A 20,385-nucleotide genomic window follows, 5' to 3' on the forward strand; every position below is an offset into this window, starting at 1 on the left:
CACCACCCCGGAAATTCTTTGCGTGGCCAAAAGCCACTTTCCCTTGGCAACGCTTTACACATCGTTTTTGCTGGTCCATTCTGGAATGCTCGATGGTTGCTTGTGATAGATTCATTCAGGAATTGTCCTTTCGTTGTCCGGATGCCTTCCAAGACATCATATGCCACCATCCAGGTGTTATCTGCTATCTTTTGCATTGAAGGTCTTCCACAGACAATTGTTTCCGACAATGGCCCACAATTCATGTCCGCAGAATTTCAGTCATTCTGCAAGGCCAATGGTATCCAACATCTGATGTCCGCACCGTTGTTGCCACAGTCAGATGGTGCTGCTCAACGATTCATCAGGACTTTCAATTCACAGATGTTTACGTTGAAAGAGTCACATTCACGGGAGGATGCGTTATTGCTCTTTTTGTCCTCATATCGCTCTCAGCCCCGAGATGGTCGCTCGCCGGTTGAGTTGCTCCACGGTCGCCATCATCGAACCTTGATGTCTTTGCTACATCCGCCGCATCTGGTTCCTGTGCAGGGGCAGACACCTGCTTTTGCCCCAGGCGAATTTGTCTACTACCACCACTATCAGGGTTCACGGCATTGGCTCAAAGAGCGCATTCTCTGCTGCCTCGGACGAGCTATGTATATGGTTTTGGGGGCCTCTGGTGAGGTGCGCCAGCATCTCAACCAGCTGCGCCTCTGTCATTGCACGGGATCTGCCGCTTGCCGTCTGCTTTCAGCGATGGTGCCATATGGTCAGCACCCCGGGGCCGCATCTACTGGCTCGCCTCAGCCCCAGGTGTTACCGACCCTGCCTTCCATTTGCCCCATGGCGATGCGCCACCGCCGCCGCCTGTTCCCCCGTCGGGGACGCCCACAGTGGATGGGTCGCTGCAGCCGCCAGGCGCCCCCCTGGGTCACATGCCGCCGATCGCTCCCCGCAACCAGTTGTCCTCCAACATGGAACCCTTGCCCGCTCCGGACCATATGTCGTCTGCGCCCGTCGGGTGCCCCGGCCCGATGGAGGTCGATCCTTCGGCCCCTCCTGTTGGCGTGCACCCTGGAGTAGGTTTCCAGGCATTCCCTATCCCCCCACGGTCCGAATGGCAGGGTGCGGGTGGCACTGCCTCTCCTGTTGTTAGGTTCCCCACCTCATCGCATACGTCAACATGGGATCCTCCCCAAGGCAGGCGGAGGCCTTATACCACAACCATCCGCTGATTTGCGGGGGAGGAATGTGGTGTCGCAGACCAATCGCCGCCACACGGCAGGCCTATTCTAGAGAGACTCCCTAGCATTCGCCCCAGTTGTACAGCAGACTTTGCTAGTGATGTTTCACTGTCTGCATACACTCTCATTTGCAAAGATGACAGTTTAGCGTAGCCTTCAGCTACGTCATTTGCTACGACATAGCAAGGGGCCATATTCAGTTACTATAATTATTTCAAAAATGTATTCTGAACAGATAATATTATGAATCATGTACCGTCACGAGCGACTTTCATCATTAATGGATTAAAGTTAAGTATCAAACTAATTATGTCCACTTTCTGTATTCTCATTCCTTGTCATGTTCCAGTCCTCACGTCAGTATAGGTCTTCCCTCCTCACGCCAGCCTGCGTGAGCTAAAACGCGTGCATTTCGGCCTCCATTCGTAACACGGTGTTGGCTCTTCAGCTAACCCAAAAAAAATGAATGCATTGAGAACTGATGTAAAAAGTTAATGGGATCATTGATGTATGTCACATTAGGTTCCATACCAGATATTCATGTAGCAATAAATATTGTGACCAGGTACTAAACATAAGCTAGTCTGTGTTTATGGAATGATTTAAAATTTGTGCTGCATTAAATTACATGAACCATAAAATGAGCTTGTTGTGTGCTAAGGATAAAAACTGTACTGATACCATAATTTGTTATGTTCACTGTGACTGGGCTGATCACAGAGGACATAGAAGTGCACAAGTGGTTATCTTTTCAAAGTTTTGGGTTGCAGAGTTTCTTGGGCATCTAAGAAAGAGCCTACTGTGTCCCTGTCGTCAACAGAATCAGAATTTTTAGCCTTAAGTATGGCGAATAGTGAAGGCTGTCAGCACAGTACTATGTAACATAGTGTTTCTGGCAGTCAAAGAGCTGTTGTACTGCATGAAGATAATATGCCCATAACAAGCTTTTGCAAGAACCCACAGTTCCATCAAACTTAAGCATATACATGTCAAAATTTTGCTTGTGAGGGGGAAAGGTTTTGCGAAGAAGTTGTGTTAATGTATGTTAGCACAAATGAGCAACGAGCTGATGTTCTGACACACCACTACAATGTTAATATTCTTGTAAAAAACTCGGTACAGACACACTCATTGGTGGGCTTTTCTGCATCTGATTACACAAGGCCTAGACCTGCTTTGATTCACTATTCACTAAAAGTACTGGATACCCAGCATATTCAAATCTGAAACAGTTCAGTCAGTTTGTCCTATGCATATCATCTTCGAAGGCCTAAGATCGGAGCAGATTTCTCTGTTTTTGTCCCAATGAATCAAACTACATTTCTTGTGTTTTCAGGTTCATTCCACATTCACAATCCACTACCGTTTAAACTCTTCTCTGGTACTGCATGTAAAAAAACACCACTCTGTGTTCCATTATTTTAAAGTGTGGTAAGAAATGTAAAACTAAAAGCACGTTATTATTGAGTGGGAAACACGTGCTGATCAAATTTATAAATTATATAAATCTGAAACAAAAAACCAACATTACACTATAATACTGTATCACATTTTATTTAGTAGTGTTTGAGGAGCTGTCATATGCGTTTTCTAGTGGCGATCGAGGGCAACACTGCACGTAAGCATATTATAAGATACTGGCATGTAACTTATTTCATTATTTGCTTTTTAATTTACGTCGATTTCATGGAAAGCTCTCAAATGTCTGTACAAATCCTTCCTGATTGTAAAATTGAAACCATATATTCCTCAGAGTGCCTTCCACAAATCCCTATTTCCACTATAATCTGAAATAAATCGCAGATCATCCAAATTTTAAGATGTCTTGTATATGTGTCAGTTAATTCTTATTAGAAAAACTACACAGTTAACTGTTAATTATATTGTGCTTCATGCCAGAGAACTTATACGTTGTGATTATCGTAGCAATCTCATTTCTTAGCAACATTTTCGCGAATTTGGTGGTCTGGACAAATATCTCTCTCCACAGCACGAGGGTCGTCACGTGACCGATTTCAGATAAACTTCCTTCTCACGCTATCATATGACACTCACGCCAGATTGTATTTAAGAAATTTGTCGGTGTCCTCTATGGTGCTTCTCTGTCGATTACACCCGTGTTGGTCGTTGTTGATCTTTCGAGTAAAGAAAATGTACAATTTTGTTTTGTCATATCTATCAGCTCTCTCGCTTTTGTTTACAAATAGCTCATTGGGCAAACCATCATCATCTCAGTAAGTTAATTATACGAGGCATTATACATAGCTATTTCAACTGGCACCGATATCTCATTGGTTGGCGGTAAGAGCCAATGAGACGTACCTGATTGCAGGTAGATCTTTGAACGCTTCGTATGATTTTTGCGGGACCCATCTTGGTGTGTGTGTTGATGTGCTTTTCTGAATTCATCGTCGCAAGGTACACTATGGATAATGTTGAACGGACTCGTGGTGTGGCAGGCTTGTGTGACGTGTGTGGAACAAATTTTAATACAAGAAAAAGCTTGTACCGACATATGAGGATGAAGCATCGCAAGAATATTTATGTACAGCCTAGGAAAGAAATATGTAATATTTGCGACAAGTTGGTAACAGACGTAAACAAACACATGAAGAGACACAATTTCGCGTCTGGAAAGGTAGGAGGCAAGTTGGTTACCTCTCTGTCACCATATGAGTGCTGCGTGAATCTTAATGTAACTGCAAGCAGATGGCTGGTTCATAGTGAAGTGTGCTATATTGGCGAAAACGTTATGGAGATATCACCAGTGTGATATCGGGGATGCGGCCTTTCCTCTAAATTTTTAAAGTAGTTTCATGAAGCACAAATAACTTATTTTAGATATTTAAGTAATGCAGGCCCTAGTTTCTCACTGCGGCTTCACTGTGTTGTTCCACATCCCTGAAGATTCTCCTTCATAATTGGCAGTATGAAACATGATGGATGAATAAGTGCATTAATTGTGCTTACACGTTCTTTTTCCGTTGCAGTAGGCTATTAAGATATTAAGCAAAAACCTGTTTTTTTTTTTTTTTTTTTTTTTTTTTTTTTTTTTTTTTTTTTTTTTTTTTTCATGTACCGAGTGCTATACAATTAGATGCTCTCGGAGGCAAGAACTGATACACCATTTGGAGTGTGTTCACCAACAGAAAATGGAGTGCAAAGAAATGACATTTAATTCTGTGGAAGGTGAGGAAACAAAAGTATAGTTTATTATTTGTATTTGCCAGATAACTGATGATGTACATTGTTTGTATATGTAGGACTTTCCAGTGAGTTTATGATATGATTTAGTATTTATTAGTGTTCATGTTGGGTGTCATTTATGTAAATATAGGTAAGAAAGTATCATAGGGTAATCAATGATTGGCAATATATCTTCAGTGTATAACTTAAAACTACTCTAAATTGTTGGACTTGTTAAGTTGTTAATCTAGATTTGCCCCAGCATGCTACATGTTTCTAAATCTTGGTGGTGGTGACAGGCTGATCTGTAGTGTAGCCCTAGGCTTAGTTTGGAATGTTGGCATAAAGCAGTCTGACATTGATTGTATGTACATACCACAACCATTTTCAGATTCTTATGACACATGAGTAGGAGAGACTGTCTCCATTACCATTATTTCACAAGCACCTTGCTTATAATAATTATTAGAGAGCTGCTAATGTGTTTTGATCTTACTCAGTGTTATCTTGTGTATTTCAACTAAATTATTTCCTCAGAATAACACACAAATGCTGTACTTAAGTTTGTATTACTTATGCATTGTAATTTTATTTTCAGAGTTCTTTCTGTGGAAGGAACAGATGGAAGCTGAAGAGAAGGTTTCCTTCATAAGACCAAGGGGAAAACAGAAATGTGATTATTTTGTTTGCCACCGTTCTGGATATGTTGACAAAACAGCTTCAGGCAGAAGGTTAAGGGAACCTTCAATCAAAATTGGCGGCACGTGCCCTGCCTGTTTGGTAATAAAAAAGGTGTCATCTAACATGGTTAATGTCAAGTTCTACAGGACACAGTCTCTCTGTGGGTAGCCTACATCTGACCACAGCTGACAGGGCAATGGTTGCTGAATTAATTGCACAAGGTGTTCCTGATACTACAATTTTGAAGAAAGTGAGAGAGAGCATTCAAGTTGGACTCTTCAGAAGAGTTCATCTTTTAAGCAAACAAGATATTAGAAATATTAGGAAAGAATACAAGTTGGACGATAGTAGTGCACACCAAGATGATGCAACCAGTGTTGATCTGTGGGTGAGACAACAAGAGCGCCTAGGGAAAGATTCCCCGGTGATTTATTACAAAGCCCAAGGCACTGAGGATAATGGAAACAAATTATCAGAAAGTGACTTTATGATAGTCCTTATGACTATCAGCAGAAAATGGCAAAAAAATTCTGTGCGGAAAAAGTTTTGATAGACAGCACACATGGCACTAATAAGTATAAATTTTATCTGACCACACTGTTGACCGTGGATGAATTTGGTGCTAGATGTCCAGTTTCTTATTGCCTCAGTACATATACTGACACAAGGTCCATGCAAGTTTTCTTTGAGCAGATTAAAAAATGTATTGGAAACATCAAAACAAAGGTAAGAAGACAGTTTCGTTAGAGAATGTTTGATCCACTGCTTGCTGAAAATAACTATAGCATTAATATATGTGTTTGATTTTTATAGGTATTCATGTCTGATGACTGTGACTGCTACTACAGTGCCTGGAGTGTAGTTATGGGCCATAGTGAACATAGGTTGTTATGTACCTGGCACGTTGATCGGGCATGGAGACGGAATATATGTGCAAAAGTAAATGGGAATGCAATGCTGAAGAGTACTGTATACAAAGCTCTGAAAACTTTGCACTTACAGACAGATAGAGAGAAATTCTCAGAGCTGCTGGATGGCTTTCTTACTTGGTGTGCAGAGGAGGAAGGAACTGAGGAGTTTGGCAAGTACTTTAAAGATAGATATTCATGGAGGGCGCATATGTGGGCATACAGCTACAGAATTGGACTTGGCCTTAATACAAATATGTTCTTAGAAGCAAACCATAAAACTCTTAAATACTCATACTTACTGAAGAAAATAAATAACAGAGTAGATAAATGTATCCAGGCCCTGTTGCACAGAACGAGGGACTCACTTTTTCAAAGATTAATAAGGCTTTGTAAGGGGACAGAGAGAACTACACGCAGTGCTGAAATAAGTAAGAGTCACAGAAGAGGTTGTGGTATCAATAAGGAACTGATACACTGCGTTGAAGATGGCACATGGCATGTATACACCGTTTCTGATTGGCCCCCATATACTGTCACCTATACAGAGAACTATTGCACTGCATGCTCATTGTCCTGTACTGAGTGCAAGGTATGTACACTTATTTTCAACAGTTAAATTCCTAGGTGCAACAACCATTTGTGCCAATTTAAGAGATGTTAATCCACATGTGTGTATTATGTATTATTTTGTATTTCTTTTCAGATCTGTGTGCACAGTTGTGTGTGTTCTTGCACAGACAATTTGATCAAGGGTAACCTCTGTGAACACATTCATGCAGTGGAAATCAGCAAAGGAACTGTAAAGCTCCCTATGCAAGACAGGTTCTGCAGAGAGTCATCTGTGCAGGAGTTGACACAAATAGTTGCTCAGCAGACTTCAGGTGCTGGCAGCACTGTTGACTACCGAGCTGCTTTGGAAGACAGGCTGACTATTGTGCAACAATTAGCAAGAAGTGCTAACAGTGAAGCTGCTGGCTCTCTCCTTGTGTCATTTGATAAATTAATTAAAGAAATGAGGGCAGGTATTGCATCGCAAAAAGAACTCGTTGGTCCACATTTTCCAGTAACTTCAGCTCCACCAAATGAGACATGCAGGATTCAGAGACAGTTCCAATCAGTAAGGAAGACATGTGAAAAGAAGGAACATTCATTTGCAACACCATCCTGTGCAGAAATTGAGACCATTATACAAGACCTCTTGGGAAGGGGAAACAGTAGCTGAGACCATGTATATGCAAAAGACAAGTAAGGAAACCATCCAGTAGCTCTGAGATTTTTTTTTTTTTTTTTTTTTTTTTTTTGTGCGCTTGGAAGTGCAGGTTTTTCAGCACAGTGTACACAGTACTCTTCAACATTGAATTGCCATTTATGTTTTGCGCATGTCCTCTGACTCCACTTCTGGCCAGCATGCAAGGCACACAACCTGTGGTCAGTATAAACCACAACTACACTCTCCTGGAATTGTAGTAGCTGTCACAATCACTAAACTGTATTGATAAAAGCTTTGATGATGAGACTGTCGTCTTGTGTTTGGTGTTTCTAGTAAACTTTTGTATCTGATCTAAGAAAAACCTGCATAGACCACGCTTAGTGTATGTAGTGAGGCAGTAAATAACGGGATCTTGCACCAGATTCATCCACAATCAACAGTGGTGTTACACAGCACAGTTGCACTAATAGGTATAATTTCTTCTCAAGATTGTAGCATTAGAACACCATATGCAATTAACTCGGGAACATTTGCTCTTTCAGCTGTAGGCTACCAACAGAGAGATTGTGCTTTGTGCATGCTATATAGAACTTTACACTAACCATGCCATATTACATCCTGTAAAACTATGAAAGAGGCACCACAGCTGCGACCATATTCTGAATGGGATTGCCCTTTACCTTTTGACTGAGCTGCTCATTACATTACATTAAATTAATACTTATTCCATAGTTCATGAATACTACATTTAATAGTGGAATGTTATTGTTACAGTTTTTTTTACAGTTACTACTTCATATGCAAAAATCATATCAAAAAATTCAAATGTTGTTTGGCTATCAGACTTTTAATGCTATTAGGTAAATGAACAAAGATTTTTGTGGCAGTGTAATTCACCCCTTTTCATCCCAAAGTCAGATATAACCCACAATAGTGAAGATCATACTTTATTTTACTGTTATAGCTATGCACTTTGCTGTTATTTTTGAATTGGGATGAATTATTAACAACAAAAAAATTCATAAGTGAATATTTGTTTAGTGAAGGTTCTGTGAATATCCTGAGTTCCTTAAATAAAGGTCTGCAAGCTGATCTTAGATGGACTGCAGGCATTATTCTGATTTGCACTTCTGTGCGATGAATACTTTCTCTCTTAATGATGAATTACCGCAAAATGTGACAGCATATGAAAGCAGTGAATGAAAATAGGCATAGTAAGCTAATTTACTGGTACGCCTACCACCAAAATTTGCAATAACCCTAATAGCATAAGTTCGAAGCCTAAAAACGAGTTACCCCCACAAGTTTGTGCCTGCTCCCCCACCCACCCCCCCCCCCTCAAGATTTTGCTTTTCACCCCTTTGCTATTCAGATGCTGGCCATGCCTTGTAAAGTCCCACCTACCAATGCTTCAACAGGAACCAAACCTATGCCTGACTATGTAGTTGCCTGAAGCAGATGATCTAGCTGCATATTGACCCTCCTGACGGAGCTGTTCAGTTGGGCCATCATACTGCATATAAGCAGGAACCAAGTCAACATTAGTATCATTCATTGCAGATGGTATTGGTACCTGTTATCTAATTTTTCCACAAGGTCTGGCCCATGCCTCTCCCATAGTTGCTAGTTAGCAGGACTTTCCTCCTATGTTCTACTATTTTTATTTATTTATTTTTGAAACAGTTGGTTTCCTGGTGGAAGTGTTGATATATCCTCTGTCCAGATTTAATTGTAAGGATTTCTGTTAACTATGTAATTTTATTATGAAATATAAAAAAAAAGTTTCTTAACTGATTATTCGTGTTGTATTGGGATTGGCTGACAGTAAAGCTTTTGTTTTTCATAATGAGTTGCAGAGAAAGAATGATGATGTATAGCATCTCATGAGATAAATCACTAAGTAATCCTGTCACATAAGTAGAATAGTGTTTAACTTAAGGAATGTAAATGTCACCTAGAAGCATTGTCATATCCTTTATTTCCAGTTGAGTACAAAGATAAATTACCCACTATTTCCAAATGTTTCACATCTTTTTGTTGAATTGTACATATGTCCTTGTCTTGTTGTATATGTCTGTTCAAGGTTTTTCCTTTAGCTGGTGTCTGTCTATAATAATGTGGGTTCATGTACAACATGATGGTTGTCATATATTTATACTCTTTTTGATTTTTGGGAATGACTGGTGTAATGTTTCCCTCTGTTTCTTAAGATATGTTTTCTTATGTTTATGAAAGATTTCAAGCATTTTTGTTACTTATGTATGTAATGGAAATGTGTCCTGAAGAGACTTAATAATCAAATAAAATATTTTTTATATCATTTAATGTGTTTTATTGATCCTTGGATGATAAGATTGTTACCTTAGTGATAGCAGCATAGTTGCAGATCGGTGATGTGAACCAAGTAGACTATAATCTCAATGTTGATATGGACTATCTTTGGTGCCAGTAAGTGAATTCTTTCAGAACTTAGTTTAATACAGGTGCTAAGTGTTCAACTTCTACTCCTGTGTTTCAAACCTTAACTAACTGTGCCAATGTTTATTTCATTCACCTGCCACATGAACACAAAATGGAAGCATGGAAGATAAACTGTTAAGAACTGAGCAACTGAAATGTAACGGAGTTTTGTTAAGTGGTGATTTACAGCTATTCAGAACTTTCTGAACAACATTTCTTGCACACAGCTGTATCGATTTTGGTCACTTCAGACCACCTTCAAGATTATGTACATCTGATCATGTTATTCAGAATGTATTCAGATGCAACTGTAACATTCACTGACAGGAAATGGAATCAGTTGTAATTAGTTATACATGGAGATTAATTGGACATTACAGTTGCTTTTGAATATATTCTGAATAACATGGTGTACATCTAATGTTTTATAACCTTCACAATCGTCTGTAGCAAGCAAAATTGGTTGTAATGAATAAATTGATATAGCTGTGGGCAAGAAATGTTGTTTCAATGTAATGTAACAGTTAATGTCTGTCACAAACCCAGGCTAATGCTACTGCAATTGTAAATCTCAAATGCATGTAGTAATTAAAATTTGAATTAGTTACATGGTTGAATTCTTGGGGTGGTGGTCCGTAGTAATTTGCTGACACTGCAATTCTACTACAGAATGTTCAGAACAATGTTGGGAAGATAATTTTTCCCCACAGAGCATTTGACAAATCTTGTCTTAAGTTCTTGTTATCTCCTTCTTATTGAAAGCAAAATTTATTGTATCTTGAAAATAACTACAATTATAAAGGTCTGCAATGTTTGAGGCATAAAGGACAATGAATGGTAACAACGTAGGTTGAAAGATCATATTGTAAGAGTAGTTCACCAAAGTAGAGAATACGTTAGCTCGAAAAATGTCTTGATCATTACGTACTCTTTGAAAGAATCTACGACCTAGTTCTCTGAACATGTGCCCTCTTGCAGCTACAGTATGCACAATTCATTTCAACAAGTGATTATCCAAAGAAGCTAATTGCTTTGAAAAGTACAAAAATGTGACATGAGCGTTACTTAAAAATATTCCTGCACCTGTTTCATTACAGGTAAAAGCATTTTGTGAACTTCAAGGTTGTATGTAACTCCGCCTGTCACTACCAATTAATCTTCACTCACCCAAAGTTACAATGGTTACGGAGAAAATGGAAAATGCATTTTTTTTTTTTTTTTTTTTTTTAATTTAGAAACTCTACTGTTCCCTCCAGGAATATCGAAGCTGTGCAGTTTCAACAAATGAGTTCATCAACAAACTGATAACTGTATATATCATAACTACAATCAAATTTCAAAAGCAATGCATTGTAGGTGTGAACTATAATGAAATGTCCCACAGGTTACAACAAACACTTGACCTGCAGCCTTCCTTTCATTTTGTAGTATGAGTGATGCCTATAAAACTATATTAACTATGAATTTCCAGACTGTACTAATTGTAATATCATAGTGAGCAGCAGGTAATTCTTTGGTGTTAGCTGTTTCCAAAAATTGTACAAGTATGCTGCAATACTGATCTCACTGTTACTATATAGGGCATCCGACTTTGCTTTTAACAGCTTACTTTGTGCAGTAAGAAATGCAGGTTGATGCACTGTATACAGGTCTTACTTGTACGGACTGAAAACAATGTAACATTCGCCTTCCTAGTTCACACCCAAAAATTATTGCTTTTGCGACAAGAGAAAAGTGATACAGTGATTAATTCAAGGAGGAGAGCCTTTCAAAATATTTCTGCCGTCACATCCTAACTTACTTGGTATGACAAGCACGAGTACAAACTTTCGCACTGTGCACATAATGAATATCAGATCATCCTGCTTCCACAATGGGTTACTTTGTTCTCAGATGCTGACATGTTGATTAGATTGAAAATTAATATCACATCTCTAGTATGTATTGATACGACTTAAGCAAGCAGTGGAAAATTTTAATACTGTCAAGAAATGTCCTATCACTTACTGCACCGCTCTTTCCAATTACTTCCAGGGATCAGGTTGGCAGATGTAATGTATCCAAACTAGTTTGTTATGTATGCAGCATTCTTAAAAATTTTCATTGAAATCAGCTTTTATCTTTTTTCCACATGGCAAAGTGTATTTGAGGACATTGCTGTTAACACTTTTTTTCCACTATCAGTTGGAAGGGAATAGAAAGTGTCCACCTCCTGCACAAATTTTCATACCTCTATAGGCTAATGTGCTCATCATGAAACAGAGTTCTTGTTTCAGAACAGAGACTGAGCAAATGGTCTATCACTCTAAATGTACAGTTTTGTTACAAAGTGGCAAAACCCATTAGCAGTCATAGTGAGAGAAAATTCATGTTTGTAGATGAAATACGTGAAGTGAGCAACATGTAGGCCTAAATATTATTTTCTAAACATCCACAATTATCATCTTAGCAGAAAGCAACCCTTTTCAGTTAATTTGAAAACTGTAGACACCAGCTGTGGCTCTGTCACTGATGACAAAGTTATCACATCACTAATTTTTAGAGCCTTTAGATATTGGGAATATATACACAGTCCTGGAAAGGTGAGTACTCTCAATACAAAATTTTCAACAAATTTCAGTTTGTTGACTCACTGCTTGGCAAGTTCGAGACCGCTAATATGTAACACTGGCAAGCAGGTGAGATAACATGGTATCCTGAGACACTATTATGGCGGAGTAGCCTATATCACCTTTGTGTTTTGTGGAATTCACCTCAAAATTGCAGTTTTTTGCCTAAAGTTTACAGTGGGCCGCCCATGTGCAGATGTTGGCAACACCCATGCATGTATGATTAAGAGCGAATGTGTTCTTACTTTTGACAAAATCTGATCACTTATCTTCCCCCACTCATGTTTTAATTTGAGAAAAAAAAATCATATGAAACGTTGATTCACAAATCAGCTGTTCAGCAGTCTTAAATTTCCCCAAAAGCCCTTTGTAAAGTTTTACCATTTTTTTCGTATCCCTCTGCACACCATTAATACCTCTAACTTTCAAATGACAGTCTCTCAGTAAAAAAACACATATTTCTTTTCAATTTTGCACTTCTGGAGGAAGAGTGTCACCAGTTTTATGTGAAGGCCTAATTTAAAAAACATATACGGATCTGAATTTCATGCAGTATGAGGAACCCCTATGCAGAAAAATGTCAAATTCCTGTATGGATTTAAAGTTGTGGAGAAGTAAATGTGCTAAATTACTGTTGACAGTTTCAATGTAAAGCTTTCTGGATGGCAACACACAATTTGTGTTCGCAAACAAATAGCAGATGATTGTTTGCCACTGAAGAAAGCAGTCTAAAACTCATTAACAGCCTGAAAATTAATCACTAGGCCTACCCCGATTAACTCTCAACGAACAGAAATTCCAAATTGCATCACCTACTTGACAAGCACGCAATACATGCTAGCCTATATACTTTTCCACACTTCACTGTTCAGGATAACAGCCTACTCTGCAGTTGGCCAATAACACAAGACAACCACTTTCGATTGACCAATGCTGGCAGTATCACCTACAGCAACTACTGTTCTAGGAACTTCTATCTTATTATGATTCTACGAAACCAATCACTGATCATTTAAAACAATGTTTATCTGTGATTCGATCACGTAACGCTGCTTTTGAAGCAATAAAACAGGTTGAGACGGGCAGCTGCTTAGGGAAGAAAATGCTTAACGCTACGTATTAAGACTTCGGAAACAGCAACTGATAGTTCCCTGAACGTTGAAATACGTTTTGTCAAGAATGTTGCCCCAGGTAAATTTAAACCACAAAATTGACCTAATCTTTCCCCAGGTGCTAAAAAATATTCTTTAGCATTTCAAAATGAATGAATTATTCTAAGGTCATTATCTATGTAAAGCATTCACAAAAACTGCACATCGGAAACAACTGCTATAAACTTAAAAGGCCATGACATAGAACAGTTAGGAAATGACACGACGCTGAAATCAGATGATCCAAAATTAGTATACACAACATTTTTATTTCATTCCACATGTTAATATCGTAAAAAATGCAAAACACAAAATGTGACGTCCATTTAATGCTCTCAGTTACGAAAGGCACAACAAATTCACACTTCAAGATGGCTCCCCCCCTGCCCCTCAGAAATCATAAATGAAGTAGATGTTCAAAGTTCTACCTACACGCAGGTACGTCTCATTGGCTCTTACCGCCAACCAATGAGATATCGGTGCGACGGTGCCAGTTGGAATAGCTACGTATAATGCCTCGTGTTAATTATCCTCGTCAACGAAACATCTTATAAGAAATCGTTCGCGGTATACGAAAAATTAACACAAATGCCACATATTTCCCTGCATTCAAGGGTCGCTGACAACATAGGTCTAATCAACTATGTCGTGGCTGCGGTACATAAAATTTAATCGGGCCATAATATTATCTTTCGTACACCGCTCATTATTTAAATGGTTTTACTATTGGTGTTGTTTCCGTTACATATTTTTTTTTTTAGGAAATGTTGATAATTGTACCATATTTCGGAAACAGGTTGAACAGTGGACAAAATACTTCACTATTATTCCGTTACCGCTACAGATATTTTTGGGATTTATGTCTTTAGAACAGAATTTCGTGTTCTGTGGATTTCCTGTCATCAGTTATTTTTTGCTCTGTTGTCGAATTTGTTTATGATGCTCCTTACCTACTGTTGGTGCAAAACAATCCAGCATGTAATCGATTATACCACGAAACATAGCGTAAGAAAGTCGTATATGTTGGCACAGTTGAAGCAAAGATGAGTCACATACCTCAGGCGAGGAAAGGAGCGCAGTTGTATTCTTACTGTATCAGGTGTAGTTGCTGTTTGAGTGTTTGATAACCGAATCACACATATGTAATGGCTGATGGTAAGCATTTGCAAATAGTATTTTGTAAGTAGTTTAGACGGTAGAGTCTGTTCAGTGATGGAGAACGCATTGCTTTTCGATTTAAGTAGTATGCATCTGGTATTTTATGTAGCATCAATTGTAGTAGCGTGTTTCCCTAAACAGACGCCTGCATTTTGTGCACAGTATGTTAGCTGTGAAGCGGCATAGGTATACACGTGGTTTATTTCCGATTTAGGATAGTGGTAGAATTCTAGCACTACTACTTACATGTGTTCAGGACCGAAAGAGTTTAAGCACGATGCGGAACAGAAGTGTTACCCAGTGAAATAAAGATCGAGAAAATGAAGGTTTCCGTTTCGTATGCCGTTTAATATGAATTGCGTGAGCCATTTTACGTATACTGTCTTCCCACATGTTTGCCATGTTGAATCTGTAATATGGTTTTCATTCTAAATCGGGCCACTGGAAACAAGTGTTACGCTACACTATTCTACCTAAATTTCATGCTTAAGTTTAGAGCGTCTGCTTCTGCTGTGGATATGCTACACATGTTACATATTTACTTGGCTATGCCACTCTATCCTTTCTTCATACCAGATAGAATTTCGTTACCAAATTATTGATACAGTATAATCGGTAGATGATTTTCCAAAGAGGAGGCATCTTGTTCCATATACTATAGCTTGCTTCAGTTTTCTGCTGTAACGATACTGACAACTTTCAGAAAGTTCACGTTAGGCAGGAAATATTTGAAAATATTATCGTTTATAATCCATGGAGGAAAAACTGAAACCAAATACATATGATGCGCACTAAAATGAACGCAACTATTCCTTTGAAAGAATTTCGGAACAAATAAAAAAAAAACAGCTCTATGTAGTGTTACTAGATTTAATGTAAAAATATATGGCTATAGCTGTTAATTGCCACATACTTACGGACATATCATAACTGACACAGTTTCTGCTCTCTTGGAATTTTTGCAGAATGAAGTAAGAATTATTATTTAAAATACACTGTTCGTAGTCTCACTGAAAATTAATGTTCTTTTTTTCTTTTTCTTCAGGCAATGACTGTCCGTGCTGTAATTTACCAGAATGGCTGGAGATCTTTGTGCGGTACAGTATGCTTAACCTATATATTCTATACAAGTTTTTAGTTAATGATTTTTTCGGTACTCATTTATTTTTACCTTAGGTTTCGCTTTAAATGTGTTACCTGTTCTTGAGTCCAACCAACAGTACTGGACCCATGATTTGATGTGTGATATAATGTGGCATGTGACGTCTACATGCAGAACAGTCCACTTAACTGTCTTTGTTTATTTAGTAAATGACGTGGTTCAATGGTGTAGTCTTCGAAGTGTCTTTTGTAGTCTCCTGCAAGTATCTGTATAGATGACCAGATGTATTGTGTTTGTGTTTACAATATCATTTAAGGCTTCTGAAAGGGTGGGGGGGGGGGGGGGGGGAGGGAGTACGTTGTTCATGATGTTTGATAGAAGCTCATTGATTTATTTGGGGGGGGGGGGGGGGGAAGGACTTGATGCTGCTTACGCCTGCAGTGCCATGCCTTAAATCTGCAGGGTCCACCCAAACTTTAGAAAATTTTCCTTGTATTTTGTACACTTCATTAGAGCTACCTTCCCATAGCTAATGTAGTGCTGTAGAAAATTGAATAAAGCTATAATATGCAATGAGCTATTTCTGACTTGCCAGCAGAACTTTCCTGTATATTCGTGACACTTCAGTTTAATGCATGTACCATTTTTTTTTAATTGTTCACTAAATCTTCAGTACCGCAGCTGCATGGTACCACTTCTTAAAGTGGGATATCCTTAAACTGAGTTGTCGGATTTTGCTACAAAATTTCTCTTTCCATTGCTGCACTGAAAAAACCTGCTTTGACAGTTAACATTGTTTTTGCAGTGTGCAGACTAGACAATCTATTCTGCAGAGCAGGCTGGAAGCCGTACATTGAGGATGTACTGCTGAGCGCTTGGTGGAAGTCAGGTATGGTTTGTGTAAGAGACTGGTTTATTAAGCTTATTCCTGATGCTTTGTTTCATGTTTGCCTGATTGGCAGTGCTAATTATATTATGTGGCAATATCAAGTTATTTTCATTATGAGATAACTATTAATGAAACACTGAAATTGAGAAATAAGAAAAGCTTTGTTATTATGGGTAAGTTTATTGCTATGGCTACAGTGTGTGATATGTATACTCGGATAAGAAAACCTGTTTCTACTCGTGGAGGCGATTTTTTTTTACTTTTTGTGTGTTGTTCAGTCACTCATGAAACTGAGCTCTTAGCTGCGGACTATACAGTCAAAACTCTTCAGTTCCGAAACAAGTGCTTCATTGCCTCACTGTTAAATTGCCACTTACGACCTCCTGGTATTCTGGTACTTCACTAAAGTGCTGTACTGTGAGGAAGGCATTGTTCACTGTATTCTACTTGCACTGGATTCTGGGAAGTTGGCGTCTCCTAGTGGTCTATGTAACAACAATATTACATTAGGAGAACTGTTATCAAGTGATGGTTAGGGTGTTTTGATAAAAAGCCAGGAAACAGTCAACACTAGCTTCTCTTGTCAAAGATACAGATTTTAGCTCTAGCTCCTGGTATGCAAAAATGAAGATTGGTACAACGTATGTAACAATTATCTTTGTGATTACTCTGTTAGGGTATATTTAGAAAATTGTAGCTTTGTGTAGTACCAGTGTGCATAAGGGTTTACATTTTTATAATCTTGTGGTAGGTTTGATGTTGGATATTCCAGTAGATGGGACTATCTTTCAGAAGAGGATTTGTAATTGGTGCATTTGCCATGTGTGAAGGGCACTGTAAACTATTGAAGTTGGCTGTAGAAAGCTACTTATCTGTTTGTTTTACATGTTCAGTTAATGTGGGTATACATTTGTTGTTTAGGTGTAAAAAAAAAATCCTTACTGATGTTTCTCAATGCGTTAGTTTTCAAAACTGAGCATACAATTAGGCATACGGAGACCCGATATTTATCATGTATGTTTAAATGAATTTAAAATGGTTTTTATTCGCTTTTGTTGGCATTTGTTGATGTACTAGGTATCAGCTAGGGTGCCACTTGGGTGGTGTGGTGTAGGTCAGTTGTCTCACCCCCTCATCTTCCCTTAGGATCTAAAAAGCAGAGGGAAGACTTTGGGGTAGCCTGACCTGGCTGTGATTCTAAGCTCACAGCATTGGCACAGTATTATTTCTGCTACAAGCACTGTTTGGGTAACATTGGATGGAGTAATGACATTCGAACCCACACCTGTCCTTCAGAGTATTCATGTGGCAGTACTGTGCCTAATTTGTGCTGTTTCTGGCATAATTTTGCAATTTTAGTGCTACACAGTAACCAGCATTTGGTTGTGTCATTATTGCATGGAAGTGTCTGCAAAGAGAGCAGTGATTTGCGTTGGTTAGTATTGCTATTTTGTTTGAGAGGTAGTCACATATGAGGGTTATGAATTTTTTCACAGGCTTAAAGATAACGACAGAAGGGGTGAAATAGTGTTGGAACAACAGGCTGAGTCACTCAAAGCATGTGGTGTTCCACTACAAATTGTACTGAGAAGCTTTGCAGAAGTACAGGCAATGGAATGCTGTGGTCAATAAGCGGTTTCTGTCTTCGGAAAGATACTAATGAAGAACTGTCACTTATTTAGACGATTTCCAGCAGTACATGGTTCATTGTGCTGGTTGGAATTTTATGAATATTGCTTGTTTTCTGAGGCAAAAGGTGGCACACGTTTCAGTACAGTAACACTGTTACAGAAAGTGCAAGGCTAGAAAGGTTAGTTTTGATGGAGAGATTCTGATGTTATAGTTGCTAGAGCTAGTTTTCAGAAAAGACTAAATGTGAAGGAAGTACTTCACTTAACTCAATCAAAAAGGTGATGCCAGAAAACACATTTGACTGGATTCAGAAAGCATTGGCAGGATGAAAGCACTGCGTGGCAAGGAAAACTTTTGTGGGATAACCTGAATATTACTTTAGGCTAATACATGTATCCTGGAAATTCAGTTATCATGAAGGGAATAGTGATGTATAGGAACATGGGTTTCGAAATTTATGTTGTTCATAAGAGAATTTTGTTATTCACAAGAGCAGTAGAAACTTCCTAAAGGACGATTAAACAACAATAAATTGTATTAACCCATTAGGATTCAATTTATTATTAATTGACATGTATTCTTAATTTCTGAAAAACAGTATCCTGGTGACTCAATTAATGGAAATATGAGTAAATTTAATTTACTTAGGGCATAAAAGAAAAAAAATTTGGGCCATTTTCATTTGAGAATGCTGAGTGCTTGGCAGTTTTCACCTTACACTGCTTTGTAGGAAAATGGGTAGTATAAGGAAATTGATAATAGTAAACTGATAACATTTCACTATTATTGTTTATTTCACAATAACTCACGTTTATAAAAGATTTAACCCATCATCTTTCCAAAATGAAAATTGAATTATGGCCAAATACTATGTTTGGAAAGCATTTGGTAGGGAGCATAACATTCCACTCACCACAATATGTTCTGCACTTTCCTTTACAATTCTCAGTCTCATATAATCTTCGCTTTTCTCATTTCTCTGTCACACAGGTTCTGGTCGTATCGTGCTGGGACATGACACAGGATTCATAGGTGTTCCATTAGTTGACATTTGATATGTTCCTACAATTTGTTTTCTGAACCCCTTCATTGCACCTCTTGGAAGCCAGTTGTGCATTTGTAACAGTCATATCTACAATTGTTGTAAAAACAAAAAGGAACCAGTATCGCTATTAACCATGTATTGCAATTGTATATTTCTCTTTTAGACATAAGTGAAGAATGGCACCTCCATGATAGTCTTGTGTGTTCAGTGCATGTTGTTGTGGAATACTGAGCTTCTGTTTCTGGGGTGAATATCAATGTTAGACTTTCCTGCGGGGGGTACAGGGTCAAAATCAGTCGCTAGTACAACATACTCCTTATTATTCCATTTTGTGACAAAGATTTTGTTCTCTCTATCAAATATGAACTCAAAACCTCCCATCCCCACCTTTCTTTTTCATTATCTGGCGATAAGGTTGACGTTGTTGTTCTGCTTTCTCTTACGGTTGCACATGCACAGAAGCCTAGTCCCTACTGTTGGATGAGGTCATGACTAATAATTAGTGATAATGGACAACATATCCAAAAGTACTTTGGAACTCAGTGATAGATCCTCATTGTCATCATTCTGGTCCTTCACAGTATATAGTAAGAAGATGTAAGGTCCATAGTTTCCATCCAAAGTGTGTGGATGTGAGTCTGATAAACTGCTTTATAAGATGTTTCCCATATTGAAATGTAATTCAGGTTTCAGTTAAAGATACCTATTATGAATCAAAGAATCTTTCACTGTTTGAACACCAAGGTCATCATCCTCAGATCAATAATTTCTTTCACTGCATAATTTGATAGATAGTAAAGATTGACAACACAACAAATACACGAATTTCAATAGGTACAACTGAAGAATATATTTTATTTTTACATTTCCCAACATATCTTGAGTTTCCTCTCCAGTGATGCTTACTGTTGTTCAAACAGCTGTATGGTACTGCTCATTTACATCCAGATCTGCTTCTATTTTTTCATAAAATCAGATTATGCTGCCTATTCAACCATTTCCAAAATCTGGTGTGCCATGTGAAAGAAGTCTGGGAAGAACAAAATACAGAACATTTACAAAGGAAGTGCCCAGTGTTGGCAGATGAGGACAGCAGGCTTTGATGCACTGGAACACAAAATACAA

At 38.4% G+C, this 20,385-nt stretch overlaps 1 protein-coding gene across 1 annotated transcript; it reads left to right on the plus strand.

The window, feature by feature from the left end:
* The first annotated feature begins 4,359 nt into the window (after nt 1–4,359).
* On the plus strand, nt 4,360–9,497 carry LOC126425056 (uncharacterized). The gene is made up of 4 exons (XM_050087966.1): nt 4,360–4,415; nt 5,011–5,819; nt 5,907–6,593; nt 6,708–9,497. Exons 2-4 carry the CDS (start codon nt 5,610–5,612, stop codon nt 7,224–7,226), a joined length of 1,416 nt encoding a protein of 471 aa, XP_049943923.1. The 5' UTR covers nt 4,360–4,415; nt 5,011–5,609; the 3' UTR covers nt 7,227–9,497.
* The last annotated feature ends 10,888 nt before the right edge of the window (nt 9,498–20,385 follow it).

This window comes from Schistocerca serialis, chromosome 10 (assembly GCF_023864345.2).
Source record: "Schistocerca serialis cubense isolate TAMUIC-IGC-003099 chromosome 10, iqSchSeri2.2, whole genome shotgun sequence".
Classification (NCBI taxonomy): Eukaryota; Metazoa; Arthropoda; class Insecta; order Orthoptera; family Acrididae; genus Schistocerca; species Schistocerca serialis.